The sequence below is a fragment of the Grammomys surdaster genome, unplaced genomic scaffold, assembly GCF_004785775.1.
Source record: "Grammomys surdaster isolate TR1022 unplaced genomic scaffold, NIH_TR_1.0 133, whole genome shotgun sequence".
NCBI classification, from domain to species: Eukaryota; Metazoa; Chordata; class Mammalia; order Rodentia; family Muridae; genus Grammomys; species Grammomys surdaster.
The window spans coordinates 1,599,358-1,616,796 of record NW_021604591.1 but is presented as its reverse complement, the minus strand read 5'-3'; the positions used below and the strand labels follow the sequence as shown (position 1 = coordinate 1,616,796).

The 17,439-nt window shown below is 48.5% G+C and overlaps 1 protein-coding gene across 6 annotated transcripts in view; it reads right to left on the bottom strand.

Moving 5' to 3' along the window:
• Window positions 1-17,439, bottom strand: part of Sfxn5 (sideroflexin 5) — a 123,597-nt gene that overhangs the window by 21,754 nt on the left and 84,404 nt on the right. For all 6 annotated transcript variants that reach the window (XM_028762307.1, XM_028762308.1, XM_028762309.1 and 3 more), the window contains 2 exons: window positions 7,584-7,699; window positions 5,476-5,561 (listed from right to left, as the gene is read on the bottom strand). In XM_028762307.1, coding sequence (XP_028618140.1) covers window positions 5,476-5,561; window positions 7,584-7,699 — 202 coding nt within the window. The remainder of the gene's footprint in view (window positions 1-5,475; window positions 5,562-7,583; window positions 7,700-17,439) is intronic.

Genomic DNA, 17,439 nt, shown 5'->3' with positions numbered 1-17,439 from the left:
ATAAAGTGTTTAGCCCCTATACATGGTGATGGGGAGGAGTGGACAGAAGTGACTGTCATCCCTGGCTCCTGAAGAAACACACATGTATGACAAATGGCCTTTAAATATACCAGACAGCAGGAAAACCCCACTATGTGCCATCCAGAAAGTAGAAACAGAATATACTTGTGTACATATAAACACAAACACACATATGCGTGTACAAACACATGCATGTGACCAGGGATATGCAGTCCTGTCCTGTGCATGAAAACCGAAGACATCCCACTGACTACCACTTCCATCCAAGGGCCATGGGGGTGGGCAGGCATAGCCATGGGTAATTCTGCAGGCAGCTGCCTGGACTCTTAACACGCTGTGGTGGCTATCAGCCAAGCTGCTCCTGGCTCCTGACTTCAGAACTCTTTGACAGCTATACCTCCCTGCATGATGCAGTTGTCACACATTCCCTATGGCAGGTTTGGGAGGAGGACTTGGTATGCTGAGTTTGAGTGAGTTCTTGAGACTGAGGTGGGCCTCTCTAGCTGACAAGTATGTATTCACCACACTTACCGGAAACCACCATTTGTTAGCGTGTACGGAATTCTACCCCTGGAAATTGGGTAATGCCACCAGGATCGAATACCTGGATCATCGGCTAGAGATGTTAGTTGGACCCTAAACCCGACCTCTGTGGCCACAGCAGCCTCACAGGACCAGTCCGTGGGGTTAGATTACAACAGGAGCTCTTACCCTTCCCCCCCCTGAAGCAGGTCTGGCTCCAGTCAGAGAGGAGAGGCCCTTGTTGTACGCAGTCTAGATCTTACGTGTCTTCAAACTGACATGCTTTAAAGGTTTAGTCTCTAGTCTGATCAAGTTGGGAGATGGCAGACGCTAAGAGCGAGGGTCCAGTGGGTGGTCTCAGTTCACAGAGGTGAGGTACCCTTCAGGGACATAAGGAAATTCCAGTCCCTTTCCTACTACACATCCCACTCTGTAAAGGGACCAGGTTTGCTCTGCTTCCTCTTCACACCAGGTTGGCCTGATGCCCCAGGGCTTAAGCTAGATGACAGGTGAAATCATCTGGAACTGAGAGTCAAAATAAATGTTTTCTACCTTATCTCAGATGCTTATCCAAATGAGGGAACACTGACTAATCCATCCCTCTGGAGTTCCAATGATGGGGGCAGGCAAAGCCCCTCTCACTCTTACCTTCTGGGGCAAATTCGAGAACACCTGCCCCCTCAGCAGACAGTGCCGTTGAGAGCAGCAGTTCTCAGACTCAGTGCACACTGGAATGGTCTAGTTAAGAGTGGCTCTTGATTCCATGGGGCCCTCCTTCAGCTGGCATTAGACCCAGGAACTGGCATTCAGGAATCTCCAGATCACACCTCTGAGAGGCGGCTGCCTTTCCATGTTCTCACTCAGGTGTTAACCAAGACCCAACTGCTTATCAATTCTAAGCAAATCCAAAGGTCAGCCAGCGCAGCAGCAGGTAAGTGTACATCGTCTTTGCTGGTGCTAATGCTACCTGCACAAAGGATGTGAAATCCTGGCGGGAGAATTGTTCTCTTGCCCTTCTTGGCTGGCCCAGACCCCATTCTCTGTGTGAATGTTGGATAAAGCCTAGGTTGAGTTACTGGGGACTGGGGTAAGGGGTCTCCCAAGGAATAAGAGAAACAAGACAAAGGGTGCCAAAATCAAGCTCAACTCCAAGAGGAGTAGCACCCCACTATCCTTCTAGTTTAGGTTTCCTGTGGGGTCACAGCAAGATTGGAATGAGGCCAAGACCATCTCTGATCATCTTCTCATGCCTGGGACTCAGGGCTGTCTTCCTGGTCCTGTGCCAGTTCTCCAAAGTGTGTACAGTTCCTGGAGGCACAGCCCTGAGGGTCACCTAGGGCAGGGAAGGGTGACAGGTCCTCTGGGACTTACTGGGAGTAACACTGGACAAACTCCTATCCTTGACTCCTCTCGGGGGAGGCTAAAGTCCCTTGTATGCAGGTGGGTCCAGGGAGCCCCAGGGGTGCAACCTTTGGGAAGCCTGGGGAGTCTAGTCCAGAGCCCCCAAGAGAGAACACAGCAGGATGGGGGGAGGGGGAGAAGAGGGAAATGGCAGGCAGGGATTGGAAAGGCAGCTGGGGGAGTTAAAATATGCAGATGGAGAGATGTGCGAATGCCTGGAAAAAGGGAAGACCCGGATCACAGGCAGTGAAGGAACTGGGGGAGCGGACTCAGGGATCTACCATGAGTGGGGCCAGACCTTCATCCAGCTTCCACCTACCCACATTCACTCTCCCAGTGTATCCTGAGCCAGGGTTGCAAGGCTTGGGGAGCAAGCTATAGCCTTTCTGTCCCTACACTGACACCTGCCTCTGTACTGATTGAATCGGTGGGCCTCCCAGCCCTGGATCTGAACTCAGCTTCCTGGCTGAGGGTCTACAGGGAAGGTGTGGAATAAGAGGTTTAAGGGGTGTGTGTGTGGGTGGGGGGGTGCTTCCGGCATAGGTGGAGGTCCCTTACTTCACACTTCAGACTTCATTTGGTCTCAGTGGCAAGGACAATGGGACACACAGAGTTTCTTTCCAGTTCTGTCTAATTCTAGCTGGAGGCCCAGACTCAAGATCCCAGTGCTCCTGCCAGAGAGGACAGATAGACTGAGGCCAGAGGCAAGCAAGGCTGCTGCCACACAACAGCTGGTCCCCCCAGTGCTGTGCATTCCTTCAGCACTTCAGCGCAGCCCTACTTTGCGCTCCATTAATTTGCAAGTCAGCTGCTTTGTAAGTGTGCTTTTGTCTATTTTCCCTGGCTGTCCAGACTTCCTCACCCAACCTGGCTCAGGAGGGTGGGGGCCACCCCCTCTCATTAACCCTGAAATCCTGCTCCGAAGAACTGTGGACAGCATGGCTATCCATCCTGCAGGAAAATGAGATGTTGGAGTGGTGATAAATGCCAAGCCTGGAAGAGCAAGAAGGGCGATGCCCTTATTTTTTATGTGGGAAACTGAGGCTGGAAGAGCATACTTCCCTACTAGGGGCCATAGCTGGCTCTGCTCCAGTGCCTGCCTCCCCTGCCATCCGGTCCTGTGGTTTCACAGTGGGCATGAGATTAATAAGTCTTTGAGTGTACAGTCTTATCCACCGTAACATTTCTGAAGGAACTAGGATTGGACTCTTCTCCCTCAAAAATCATCCCAAGAGCCCTAGGAAAGGGTCAACTATTTATTAGGCTGCATCGAGCCTCAACTACTGACTTCGCATTTCCCCACCCGGCAGCTTCCTTCTGGGATGTGGGAGACCACGCAGCACTACAGACACTAGGCTGGGGAGGGTTCAGAGTCAAAAAAATCTCCACACCACCTCCCATAACTCCTAAAACAAACTTTAAGCCCACGGAGCAAATGGCATGCCAACCCTCCTTCAACTTTTTGCAAACTCGGTTCCTGTGCAAGCTGGAAAGGCACCATAGGTCATGTTCCCCTCCAGCAGTCCGTGCTGGTGGACGGGCCTCTGGCTGGCCTTGGATGAACCAGGTTTCTCCCCACTCCTGTGTGTAGTTTTCAGGTACCTGGAAACTGCGCAGAGGATGTGGGGTGCTCAGACAGGGAGGAGGGTGGGAGCTTTAGCCTGTGCCTGCTGTCTGCAGTGGATTTGCCTACTTTCTCCTAGCAAGCCACAGAACCGTTAGCCCAGGGCGTCTGGATCCCCCAGCCTGGGGGGATGAGACTCCTTCTCCCTCAGCAGCTCTCTTGAGCAGGATGTCCTTTGAAGCCTGTGTGTGTAAAACAGCTTCTCTGCCTAATCTGCCAGGTGAGGGCTCTGTCCTACCAAACTTGCACAAGTGACAGGTGACTAACCAGTTTTCAATGAACACAGGCTTCAGCACTACAGAAAGCCATGCCCTCTTCCCTTGGCCCTGGTCTACATATCTGTCCTTTTAGTTGGGGTCTCTCATCTGAGAAGACTCACAGGAGAAGGCTACACACAAGGCCAGATAAACAAAAACTGTCCTCTTCAAAACTATTTTTTGCTGTTGTTTATTTGTTGAAAGTTTCCATGCTAACTTTCTTTTTTTTCTTCCCTCCCCCCTTTTTGTTAAACTGTTTTCAAAACAAAGTCCCGCATTTTAGCCTGGGCTGGAACTCACTATGTACCCAGACCGTCTTCAAACACATGGTAATCCTCCTGCTTCATCCTTCTGAGTTCTAGGCCACCATACCTGTTCCAGATTAATAGTTTTTAATCTTAATGCTCAGATACAAAGGCTCTGCCCATTTCTGGGATTGAAAGGCCTCTCCTGTGGGTGTCTAGGACCTTCGTCTGTTTGTCCTAGTGGGCATGCTTTGCTTCAAGCATACTGAATCCTATTGAGTCCCCACAAGAGGGAGGGGCGTCTACCTGCTTGTCAGATATGCATGCACCAGCCAGCTCTTTGCCTCTGGCTTCACCCAGGGCCCTTCCCTGCCCCTCAGCAGGCCTGCGTGGCCTCTATAGGCAGGTGGACCCCGGTTCTTCCCTCCTTCTCTGTTCAGCCATTTTCCAGCTGCACCCCAATCTTCATCCTCCTATTATACACGCACCAATAAATTAGCAGAAGCTCTCAACCGGGTGGCGGCAGCACATGCACTCAGCACTCAGGAGGTAGAGGTAGGAAGATCTCTGAGTTCGAGCCCAGCCTGGTTTCCAGGGCTTTGTGTGTGCTAATAATAGGAGCTCTCTTTCATTAGCATTGTGGTGTCCCCTGTATCTTATGGACAGAGACATGACAGATAGTTATGGTTTGATCATCCTCTTGAAGGACCCAAGGAGATTATTATTATTCCACTTTTTATTTACTATAATTAATTAATTTTTAAAAAGACATGTGGCCTGAGACTCTTTATATAGATGATGCTGGCCTTGAACTCACAGAGATCCATATACTTCTGCCTCCTGAGTGCTTAGATTAAAGGCAGATGCCACCACTCCCAGCCTACTTTTTCTGTTTTTGGTTGTTGGTTTTGGAGACAAGATCTTAACAATGTAGCCCAGGCTGGCCAGAACTCACCATGTGCCCCATGTTATCTCAGACTCACAGCAAGTCTGCCTCATCGTCTGGATGGCAAGAGTGAGCCACAGTCAGCCTATACTGGTCTAGTCTTATAATTAGAGGCTCAGGGAGGTTGCAGATGTAGGCTTCCTATCTTAGACTGACTTTACAACAGGCCAAGGCTGCTCACTAACAGAGTGTGTTCATGCATACACATTTACATTCACAGAGTCACACAGATTCCCACCAAAACTGCCAGCTACCCTGTCCCTCCACCAGGGCAGAACCATGCTTTTCCATGAGTGAGCTGACAGCATTGAGCACCAGCCAACTGCATGGGAAAAGTTTCAACACCACTGTCCAGTACAGAAGAAGACAGAGTAGATGCCTCCCATCCCCAGAAGCACACCAGGTAGGGTGCCATGGTTCCCTACCCAGCATCCCCTCTGTTCCCACAGCCTGACTTACTTCTCCAGCATGGACATGACGATTGGAGGAAGCACCAGGATGGGCATAGGCAGAACCACACGTGTCAGAGCTGTCTCCAGCAGGGCCTGAGGATGGGGACAGGCTGGGGTGAGTGGAGAGCTTGGGGCTAGGAACATCCACTAGGGAAGCAAATCCCACCCCAAGTGTGAGGTGTATACACTGCTGCTCAGTACATCTGGCAGCCTGGGCTGGCTCACAGCAGCGCTCACAGAGCTGGATTCCAGACAACAGATGACACTGCCCCACCCTCCCTCACAAGCCTTTGAGAAGAGCAGAGTCTCTGTATGGGGGAAGGGTAGCTGAGGATAGCCTCCCCAGCCTGGGGTGTAGAGGGATCATTGGTTGGGGAAATGGTACACACAGGGCCTAAGATGCTGTCAAAACAAAGCCAGAACAAATTGCTGGAGCTTGCAGAGTTAGGGGGCTCCCAGGCTGAATGAAGCTGTGGGCTACTTTTTAAAAATACATCCCTTAAAGACAAAGATATGTAGGATCTTTGTCTCCTGGCTCTAAGTATTTTTTATTTTTTTTTCTTTCTATATTCCCAGGCTGGCCTTGAACTATGTAGCTGAGAATGATCTTGACCTCAAACTCTCTTGCCTTCATCCTCTGAGTGCTAAGATCACAAGTGTGAGCTTGATTTATGTGGTATAGAAACCCAGGGCTTTGTGTGTGCTAGGTAAGTACTCTTACAACTGAGCTACAGCCTTGGTAAGAAAAGGCCAGCTTTGTAAGGGGCACAAGCTTTGGATGAGTATGTTCAGGATCCAATGGAGATCTGCCCTGGGGTTTGCTTGGGATTCCATGGGATTGTGGGAGACATAGCCTGAGGCCCAGTTAAGGGGCATTTGTGTTTGGACAGCCACTGTCCAGAGTCCCTTTGAATCACAGGCTCCTGCTCTTAGAGGAATGCCCAGGAATGCCTCACAACTCATAGACCCCCAAATCTCTCCAATGAGACAGAGATAGGCCAAGCAAGGTTGAAAGAAGCCTGGGGCTGCAGAGGAGCTGGGTGACCTACCTGAATGGGCTGTCACCCCATTTAGGGGTGAATGAAGCACTGTCACCTCTACTGTCCTCATAGGGCACCATGAAAGGGCGGGGTTGGGAAAGAGTAGGGCAGATTCCCCCTAATGAGAGACGGGCTGATAGTAATCCAGGAAGAGGGTCTTCCTAGGTGTCAGAACGGGAGCCTGTGGGCAGGACGTGAAGGGTGAGAGCCAGGGCAGCGGACAAACAGTGTACTGCCAGCATGGCATCCAGTCCTGGCCCTTACAGGATCTAAATGGCCCTGACTTCCCCCTGAGATGGATGAAGAAGGAAGAGAAGCTCAGAGGCTTATCAACAAGGTGTTTGCCAAGCAACAGAGACTGGTACATGTGTGATGCTTTGTCCCCTCAAGCCCACCCTTTGTTTCATTCCCATGACTCACAAGCTAGAACCCAGGACAGCAGGACAAGACACCAACCATCATCAACAGGAAGGCTGAGAAAGCACAGGACATGTATACTGGTGAGTGTGTGTGTGTGTGTGTGTGTGTGTGTGTGTGTGTAAAACACAAGCGCTATAGTGGGCAGGGCTAGTGAAGAGGGCCTTATAAGGAACCATTAGCAGGAGCCACAGCATCTCCCACAGCCTGAAGCCCCAGCATTCACAGCACTGTTGCTCGCAGAGAGCTAACGGCCCTCATACCACTGCCCGCAGTGTCCCATTCACAACCCACAAAGTTGCGAAGGCCTAGGGCATGGAGAGAAAGCCCTGGGGAAGCTCCTCTGCCCTCTCCAATTAACACCTCCGAGGAAGAGCTGGGTCCTGAGGGGCTGGGATAAAAAATGGGGACATTTCACAGTGGAGACAAGAAGGAGGAGGTTGGAGACCAGTGAAGGACTGTTAGGAGAACAAGCCTGACGGGAAGCAGTCTTTGAGGCCAAGGGCTCACACAGATGAGAGATGGCAACTGGAATGAGGAGGAGGAAACAGCTAGAGAGGCAAGCCAAGGTTCTATGACAAGAAGACCTCAGGGAATACACAGGCTATCTACAGGAGCATCAGTCCGTTCGTGCAGGGCTTAGCCCCGGGAAACCCACATGTCTGGCTGCAATCTTCGAGGATCCCACGAGGTTACCATCGGCATCCAGGACATCAATCCCTTCCTCTAACTCCCCATACCGCATCAGGACCACGTTGCAGATATTGGCACTGGCTGGAGAGAAAGGTATACAGAGAAGGGTAGTGAGGCATGGATAGCTTCTCACCTGGCTCCACCCTCCAGTCATGGCTCCCAATCCCCAAGAGTTCTGTGAGTCTAGAAAGGTGGAGTCCTCTGTTTTGCTTTCTGACCCCTTCGAGACCCAGGAAGCATAGACCAAAAGTAACAGGTGGAAATATGGCGAAGGCTTTGGATGCTGCCACCTATAGAGGGCGCTGCTCACTTCTCTTCTGGGCCTGGTCTTCAGGCAGGGAAAGCAGATGTGTGTGCAGAGAACGCTCTCTGGCCCCCCGAGACATATTCCCCTGGGACACAAGCTCAGAGAGCAAGAGTGACTTAAGTGAAATCACACAGCAAAGTGGAACAGAGTGGAAAGGCTTTGGGGCCTGAACCTCAGGTACCCAGAGACGGGATCTTGGGGGAGCAAGCACAGTCTTCCAGTGGTTGAGCTGCTCCACTTGGCCACACCTCTCCTTAGTCTCAGCTGAGATCTTGAGGACCTAAGGTTGACAGGAGCTTCCTTAGAGGAGCACTAGATGAAGGCGGCTGGTACAGCTGCCCTGATCCCCTTCACAGGAACTCACAGGCCAGGCTCCGATGGCCACGTACTGATCCCTGATCCCCTTCACAGGAACTCACAGGCCAGGCCTCCGATGGCCGCGTACTGATCCCTGATCCCCTTCACAGGAACTCACAGGCCAGGCCTCCGATGGCCGTGTACTGATCCCTGATCCCCTTCACAGGAACTCACAGGCCAGGCCTCCGATGGCCGCGTACTGATATAGATCTGGCCTGAAGTCCTCCAGCCCCGCTTCATGATGGAAATGGGGAGACTTGGGGGTGGTAGGTGGGTGGTGGGAAATGTGGGGGGTGACAAATGCAGAGCCTGCCTGCTCCACTCCTCCCCCCAAAGCGCCTTGCTGTGTTTAAAGTTTTAATTTTTGCTAATTAATGTCAATTAATTTTGTATAATGAGTGTTTAATTTTGGGGAGTGTGTGAGCCTGGGAGCGACTGCAGTTCTGGGCTGTGAACGCTGATTAGCATCAACACCTGCTGCTTCCCCCTCTCCAGTGGGGGGGCACCCGGGTTTGGGGAGCTGGAGGGTGGTGGGGCTCAGTGGGCAAGTGGAGTGGGAGAGAGCCCACAGATGCTCCTGGGACCTGAGCCAAGGGCTGGGGAGCCCAGCAGTGCAGGGTGCTCACAGCTGGGGACATGACTCTGCAGGTGAAGGCTGCTGTGGGAAGCGGGGGTCCCTGCGACTCACTGTCCTATTGTAATCAAGTAGGGAGGTGGAATAAGCTGAGGCGAAGACCAGGAGGCACTGCAGCCTTTGGAGAGGGAAAGCCGGAGAGCAAACAAGCTCTGAAATGTATTTCGAGCACATATGCTATCTTTGAGTGTCTCCACTGTTTCCACACGACGCTGATCAACGCTCGCCATGGCAGACCTTCTGTGGCAAGGACTCAAGCCTCATGGCTCCTGCCCCCACAATACTCACATTTACCTGGTTAAGCAGTAGGGAGATTGTGATTTATTATTCATGGTTTGGGGATTGGGGTGGGGGTGTTCCTGGCACATAGCTGGCAGACACAGTGATGCTTTGAAACACAGTTTCTGTGGAATGACACTACAATGCACAGGACATTCCTACAACAAGGAATTACCTGGCCCCCAAAGCCAGTAGTGCCTTGACAGAAAAACTCACACCCTGGCTTGTTTTGAGATGGGGTCTCTCCATATAGCCCAGACCATTCTCAAACTGGCAATTATCCTGCCTCAGCCTACAGAATGTAGTTTCCACAGTGTCTGAGAAACCCTTACCTCAGCCACATCCAAAGGCAGAATTAGGAAGGTGGGTCTGAGGTAAAGACTTGGGGTGAGAGGGGAGGCCATGGAAGATGGGCAAGGTGCACCTGGCGTGGGATTCATTCCTGACTTTGTCTCTCTCTGTTTGCTCGGTCTCAAAGGTGAGCTCCTGATAGACCTAGAATGCCCAGGACCCAAACAGGCCTCTTAGGGTGGCCTTGGGAAGCAGCTCCTGGCTTCTGTTGGTGATCTGCCCTCTAGTGGCCTCAGAGATACTCTGCAACCTCTTTGGCCTTTGAGCTGCCAGGTCCTGACTTCTGAAAAGACATGCATCATTGAGTGAGAAAGTAGGGTTTTCTGTCTGAGAGGGTGGACCCCTACCCTCAAGAATGCCTTCCACTTCCAGCACGGCTGTTCCTGGCAAGGTCACACAACTGTGGTCTCCAAGCAGGAGACCGTGAGTCCTGTCCCTCCTGCTGGTCATTCCCAGTACTGCACTCAGGATCTCCAGATCTCAGGGGACAGGCTACACTCACACTGAATGCCAGCCTCTGCACCCACCAGGTCTGGAAGGCAGGAGGAAGCTTAAATGACTACAGGCCCCACTGTGTGTGTTTACATAGAATAGGGGCTGATGAGAGAGGGGAGGCAGGCCTTGAAGGTGAAGATGGGCCAGTTCAGGAGCAGGGCGGCAACTGACTTTCTCTCCAGTTTCCAAGTGTGGATGTAAGGACTGCAGGACAGAGAATTACATGTGAAAAAAAAAAAAAAGTACAACCAGGAGTGGTGACGTGGACCTGGGATTCTAACACTCCAGAGGGAAGCAGAGGCAGGAGGACTGTAAGTTCAAAGTCATCTTCAGCTACAGATTGAGTTCCAAACCAGCCAGGGCTATACGAGTCCTGTGTTAACCCTTTAAAGATCACAAAAGAAAGTGAGGCCCAGCCTGCATCTGTCTCTCAACAGTTCTCTCCAGGATGTCACTGGAGAACAAGGGCCCTGTCATTTAAGCTACCTGGATGGAAAAAAAAGAGATAACCAATGTCAAAGTAAAAGTAGCCCCCACCAGGACAGCGTTTTGGCTATGCAGATGGCATGTGCCTTTCAATCTTTTCTGTTGCCTCTACAATGGTTGTCTAGTTACAACCAGCCCCAGAAGAAATCATCCCCAGTAACAAATAAGGACACATGCCCCAAGTAGGAACTGCACTTTAACCATCTCATCTGGACCTTCAATTCTTCCAGTTCCCCCAGAGACCTTCCCAGATATCTCCCATCCCATCCCATCCCAGAGAGAGAGAGAGAAAGAGAGAGAGAGAAAGAGAGAGAGAGAGAGAGAGAGAGAGAGAGAGAGAGAGAGATGGGGGGCAGGGAGAGAAAAGATATGCATGGGTCTCCCTTTTGACACACTAACAGATCTATCATCGACAATATCAGCAGGTTAATTAAGCAGTCGATTAGCGATAATGTTACAAAAACTGGCACATTTTCAACTCAGATCGACACCATTCAAGACTCATGCATGACTGACACCGGAGCAATACGGGGAGACATCATGAAACGGGGGGGAGGGAATGACAAAGCACTCTTGACTGCCACAGATGTTCTTGCATGGACCCACTGCCATGCAAAACCATGCAGACAGTGAAGAGCTGACAAGGCAGCATCCAGAGTCAAAGGGACAATGTGAGAAACGGAAAGAGCAGCAGGAAGTTAAGGGAAGCGTTCAGCTTCCTCTCTGAGAAGCCTATCTCTGAGCTCACACAGAACAAACGAGAGATCAGTGTGGCCTGGGCAAGCAGCACACACCTGTCAGAAGCTGGCGGGCAGGTGCATCAGCCCGTCCAGGGGGAGGACTGTTCAGACACACTCACGAGGAACCATAGGCTCCCATATGAGATCCCATAACTCCTCAACTCTGAGATACATTTTTCACACCTTGCATCCTAAAAGTTATGATGTGTGGGGCCAGGGCAATGGTACAGTTGGTAATGTGCTTGCCCAGGGTTGACCTGAGTTCAACCCTAGAACCCATGTAAAAAGCTATGTGTGGTGGTATATGCCTGAACCCCCAATGCTGAGGAAGTGGAGACAGGAGGATGCCTATGGCTTGCTGGCCAGTCTGACTAACCTAATAGGTGAACACTAGGTGTCATTGAGCATCTCTGATTCCAAATACAAGGTATAGACATGTGAGATGTCTCAGTGGGTAAAGGCACTTGCCACCAAGGCTAACAACCTGAGTTAGGTCCCTGGAGTCTTCATGAGAACCGATTCCTACACATTGTCCTTGAACCTCCACACAGGTGCTGTGGCACCTGAGTGTATAACACATGCACACACACATACATGCATACACACACAAAATCATAATGGCTGTCAGGGTGCAGGGGAACCTTGTCTCCTACCCAACATAACTGACAGAACCCCTGTGGATTTAACGACGGGGAAGACGATTGCTTCATTCACTTGTCACCTCAGCCGACCACAGCAATCCACACAGAACTTGAGCTCAAACTTAGATTCCTAATTGTTGCCTGAAACATCTTTTTTAAAACTTACACTATAATGGTGCATGGACACGAAAAGTTATTGTACATGCAGAAGATCGTCTGCCAGATACCAGGCAATGCAATTAAAGGCAGTAGAAATTGCCAAACCATAGATAGCTACCCTAAAGAAATGCTTGCCCATATGCACAAAGAGACATTTACAAGGATGTTAATTATAGTGCTGTTTGTAAGACCAAATAATTAGAAACAAGCTAAATGTCCACCATTAGGGAACTCACACTGGCCTCTCTCCAAAACAAATCGCGACGGGGAGAAAGCTATTGAGAGCAGGCAGGTGACTGTGTCAAGCCTTGTCACTGATAGAACCAAGCGCACACGGACATAAACACACAGGTAATGTTTGAGAAGACACCTGTCTCCTAGAGCTGCCCAGGGAGGAAAGAATGCAATTTGAGACTTGGGGCCTGTTTTGAGAGACTTCTATAGCTACTACACTAAATGTTTCTATATTATTTAAATTGTACAATGAGAATGCATTTATGTTTTATTTACCTAAGAAGCCATCTTAGAAATATGGAAGTCTCCAGGTGTACTGGTGATGCTTTAAATTCCAGCACTCAGAAGGCAGAGGCAGGAGGATCTCTGTGAGCTTGAGGCCAGCCTGGTCTATATAATGAGTTCCAGGCCAGCCAGGGCCACATAGTGAAACCCTGTCTCAGATGGAAAACATTAAAAAAAACTTTTTTAAAAAATAAAAAAATTAATTAAAAAAGGAAAGATAGAAGTTAAGGTCTATTTTTAATCTATATTATGAGTGAGAAGCTGGGGAAATATACTGATTAAATATGATAAGCAAAAGTCTGCTTATATGAAACTGTGGGGAGGGTGAAGGTGACTGAAGTTATTTCACCTTCAAAATTCACCCAGTAGAAACCCCATGTCAGTGATTAGAAAGAGACTCGAAACCCAAACCCTAGCTTGTGAGGAATGTCTTCGGGGATACTGTAAAAGGTCTCCCATCTGACAGGTAACAGACAAAAGTCAGAGCCTCTTGTCCTCTGGGCCCAGGAGGATTGAGACGTGATGCCTGGAGCTGCAGCTGCCACACTGATGACAAGTGGTCCAATCTGAAGAAGCTCACAGGTCGTCGGGCAGAGATGAGGTGGAAAGGCAGCCGGGCTGGTGTGTCCCATCTGAGACTCACTCTGAGGAAAGCAGCAAGTTCTTATATTACTTAAGCTACTCTGATTTCAGCCTCAGTCATCCATACTCATCCAGCTCCAAACAGAATAAAGAGTTTTAAAATTTATTAAGAAAAGGAGCTGGGGAAGTACTCAGCAGACCAAGTGCTTGTCATGTAGGACATGTAGTTCCAGCCCCAAACCCATGTAAAAAGCCAAGTGCATGTGTGAACTAGCAATCTCAGAAGCAGTTGAATCCCTGGGGCTTGCCACTCAGCTGGCCAAGTAGCCTACTTAATAAATTCCAGACCAGTGAGATTCTGTCTCCAAAGGGGGGAAGATGGAGGGGAGGGGTGCCACAGACTTGGCTCAGTGGTTAAGAGCACTTACTGCTCTTACAGAAGACTTGAGTTCAGTTCCCAGCACCCACATTTGGTTATTGTAAAACCACCTGTGGCTTTAGCTCCAGCAGATCTGACACCCACCCCTCAGCCAGCACTGCACTCATATACATGTATGTATACACACACTGTCTTAGTCACTGTTCTATTGCTATAAAGAGACATCGTGACCAAGACAACTCTTATAAAGAAAAGCATTTAGCTGTGGGCTTGCTTACAGTTTCAGAGGGTTAGTCCATTATCATCATGGTGGGAAACATGGCTGCATGCACACGGGTGCTGGAGCCATAGCTGAGAGCTGTATGTCCTGATCCACAGGCAGAGAGGAAGAGAGAGAGCGACACTGGGTCTGGCTTGGACTTTTGAAACATCCCCTCTAATAAGGACACACCTTCTAATCCTTCCAAACAGACCAAACATGCAAATACATGACCTTACACACACACACACACACACACACACACATTAAAAAAAAAGATCTAGTGATCAAAAAATCACAGACAAATGTAAGAGTAAGAGTTTTATGAAATGAAATATAAAAAACTTGATAAACATGAACTCAATCTTATGAATAGTCAAAGACAGACTTCTGAATCTAAGAAAAAAATCAATTTGCAAGAGCTCTTTATATTTTGGAAACTAATCCTCATTGGTCAAATGGTTTGCAAATGCCTACTGCTGGACTGTGGCCTGGCCCTCCCACTTTGTGGATGGTATCGTCTGGCACACAGTTTAATATGTCTCCAAATAAGCAATCCTTCCCTTCTTTCAGTACTTTCTGTGCCATTAAGAAATTGCCGTTGTTCATCTATATTTTCTTCAAAGAATTTAAAATGTTTACTTTTCAGTTAGGTCTGTAATCTGCCTTGGAATTTATTTTTGTACATGGAATTCAGATCACCCCATTTCTCCTATCTGAAGACCCAAAATGTCTAATAAACTTAAGAAAATTCTCAACTCTACTAGGATTTAAAAGGAAAAATAAGTCAATGAAAGTAAAAGACAGCAGCTGGGCCTGAGAATGTAATCTTAGCTCATGAGACGGGCAGGAAGATCAACAGAAGCCTAGCCTAGGCTACACAGCTGAAGAGAAAAGATAAACGGTGAACTGGGGAGATGGCTCAGAGGTGAAGAGCACTTGCTGCTTTCACAGCTTGGTTCCCAGCATCTAGATCAGATACTTAAAACTCTAACCCTCTGGCCTCTGTATGTACACACACACACACACACACACACACACAAAATTAAAAATAAGTAACTCTTCCCAAATCAAAGTGTGCGTGCATGTGCATTTGAGAAAAGACTACTTCAGATGGACACAGTTTAACAGGTACTGACTGTTGAGAGATATTCAAGAGGACACAGGACACTGGGGAACAGAAAGTCAGACCTTGCAGATCTGAAAACCTCCATTTTTTCTGGCAGGATCTTACAAAGCCAGAAACACTCCAACACGCTCCTTCCATCTCTCCCTGCAGCTCCCAGACTCCCCGCACAGCCACGCTGCTGAGGTACAGTCCGAGGTAGAGCCCAGATCTGCCTCTGTTTTCAAGCTCCCTGAGCAGACACTATACAGATGAAGGTTTTCAAAGCCCAGTTCAGAAAAGCCCATTGCTGTGCGCACCGACATAGGTACATGGAGTGTGTGCACAGCTGTACAGTGAGAAAGAAAACAGTCCCAAATTACCAACTGTGGACAGTCACACTGCAGACCCCAGATGGCAGCTGAAATGGATGTGTGTGTATTAACAGAGAAAAATCTCAAAACCATAGTGAAAAGCAAGCTTCTGAAAGACAAGCAAAAGGCTGCTGAGATGGCTCAGTGGGTAAAGGTACCCATTACCAAGCCTGGGCACCTGAGTTCAGTCCCTGGGATCCACACAATGAAAGGAGAGAGTCAATTCCTGAAAGTTGTCTACTAATCTCTGATCATGGGTGCACAGCCATACAGCACAACCACAGCTATGCACACATACACACATACAGACACACACAGACACACACACACAGAGACACATACACACACAGACAAGAGCAAGACAAGGGAAGGAGAGAGGAGGAGAGACAGAAGGGAAACAAAACAAGACAAACATTGAAACACTATGGTAGTTTGAATGAGAATGGCCCTCATAGGTTCAAATGCCTTCCCAGTTAGTGGAACTGTTTGGGAAGGATTAGGAAGTGTGGCCTTGTTGAAGGTGTGTCATGGATGGGCTTTGAGGTTTAAAAATGACACTGTCATTCCCAGTGTTCTCTCTGTTTCCTGCTTGCTGCTTGAGAAGTGAGCTCTCAGCAGTGCCTGCTACCATCACAGACCAACCCTCTAAAACCATTAAACACTTCCTTTTATAAGTTGTCTTGGTTGTGGTATTTCACCACTGCAACAGAAAAGTAATTAATACAAGCTGTGATACGGTTCACATAAGAATTTCAAAATGCACAGATGACTGGAGATGGCTCAGTCAATAAAGTGCCCCATAAGCACGAGGCTCTGAATTTGTTTCCCAGAATCCATGTAAAAAAAAATAAAAACAAATAACAACAAAACCTGTATGTGATTGTGTGCCTATAACCCCGGCACTGAGGAAGCAGAGAGAGAGAGAGAGGGATCCCTGGAGGTCCCTGGACAGCATATATACAACCCAAATTAAACACACATGTACACATACAAAAGTCATAAACAGTGGAAGTGATCATTTCTGGAGCATACACCTATCTAGGATCTAGGAATCTGAATGAACAGGGCCTGTTGACGGCAGGCCAGTAGCCCTCGGAGAGATCGTCACCAAACAGGTGGAGGACACAGGGCTTTAAGTGTTTCTAGCCTTTTCTCTTACCTCAATGAATTTTTTTTGGATTTGAAATATTTCATAAATTGTTAATTCACTTACTTTAACTTCTTGAGACAGGATCTTGCTATATATCTCGAATGCCCTAAACTTGAACTGTAGCCCAGGCTGGCCTCAGACTCACAATCTTCCTGGCTTTGCCTCCCCAAGCTAGGACTATAGGTGTGGGCTATGAAGCCTGGCTACAGTGTTTCAAAGTTGAAAAAAAGTTGTCATGGAAGTATAACTGTGGCGAGATCCTATTGAAAGGGGGCAGGTTAGAATGTTATGACTTTTACTGGAAGAGTTCCAAAATTTGCCCAGTGTAGTGTTATACGTCTTGGAAGTCAACTAGGTCCTTCCCAGTTTAATAGTGAGTTCAAGGCCAGCGTGAACTTCGACAGACACTGCCTCAAACAAACAAATAAACAAAAAACCTATTGTGTTTATGGTTATATGATCCCATTGTACTTGATTACATTTAAATGTACATAATAAATTAGCATAGATTCATACACTTCTGCTATTGTTTTTGCTTTGAGACAGAGCTAGCCCAGGCTACCATGCTCTGTAGCCAAGGATGCACATGAACCTCTGATCCTCCTGCCTCCACCTTCCTGTTCCTGGGGATATAAACAGACACTACCATAGCTATTTTAATTTGTAAAACTTTAGATGTTTACTTAACTTTGGAAGGATACAGACAAGCTTGTGTCTGGAAACAGGGTTTATATTATATGTCAATTATATATAATCAGGAAAAAAATAAAGTCTTTTTCATATAAACAAACCAACTACTGTAGTAGCAACAGAAAGCAGCAACCATTTGTAGCTCCAGACAGACTTGGTCAAAGTTCCCCCAAACTCCACTTCATCTCAGGCAAACTTGCTCCATGCCCTCTTCCCTTCTCCATCTCTTCTGAGGATCATGCAGCACACACGATGTACATGTGTCAGGTGCACACACGATGTACATGTGTCACGTGCACACACGATGTACATGT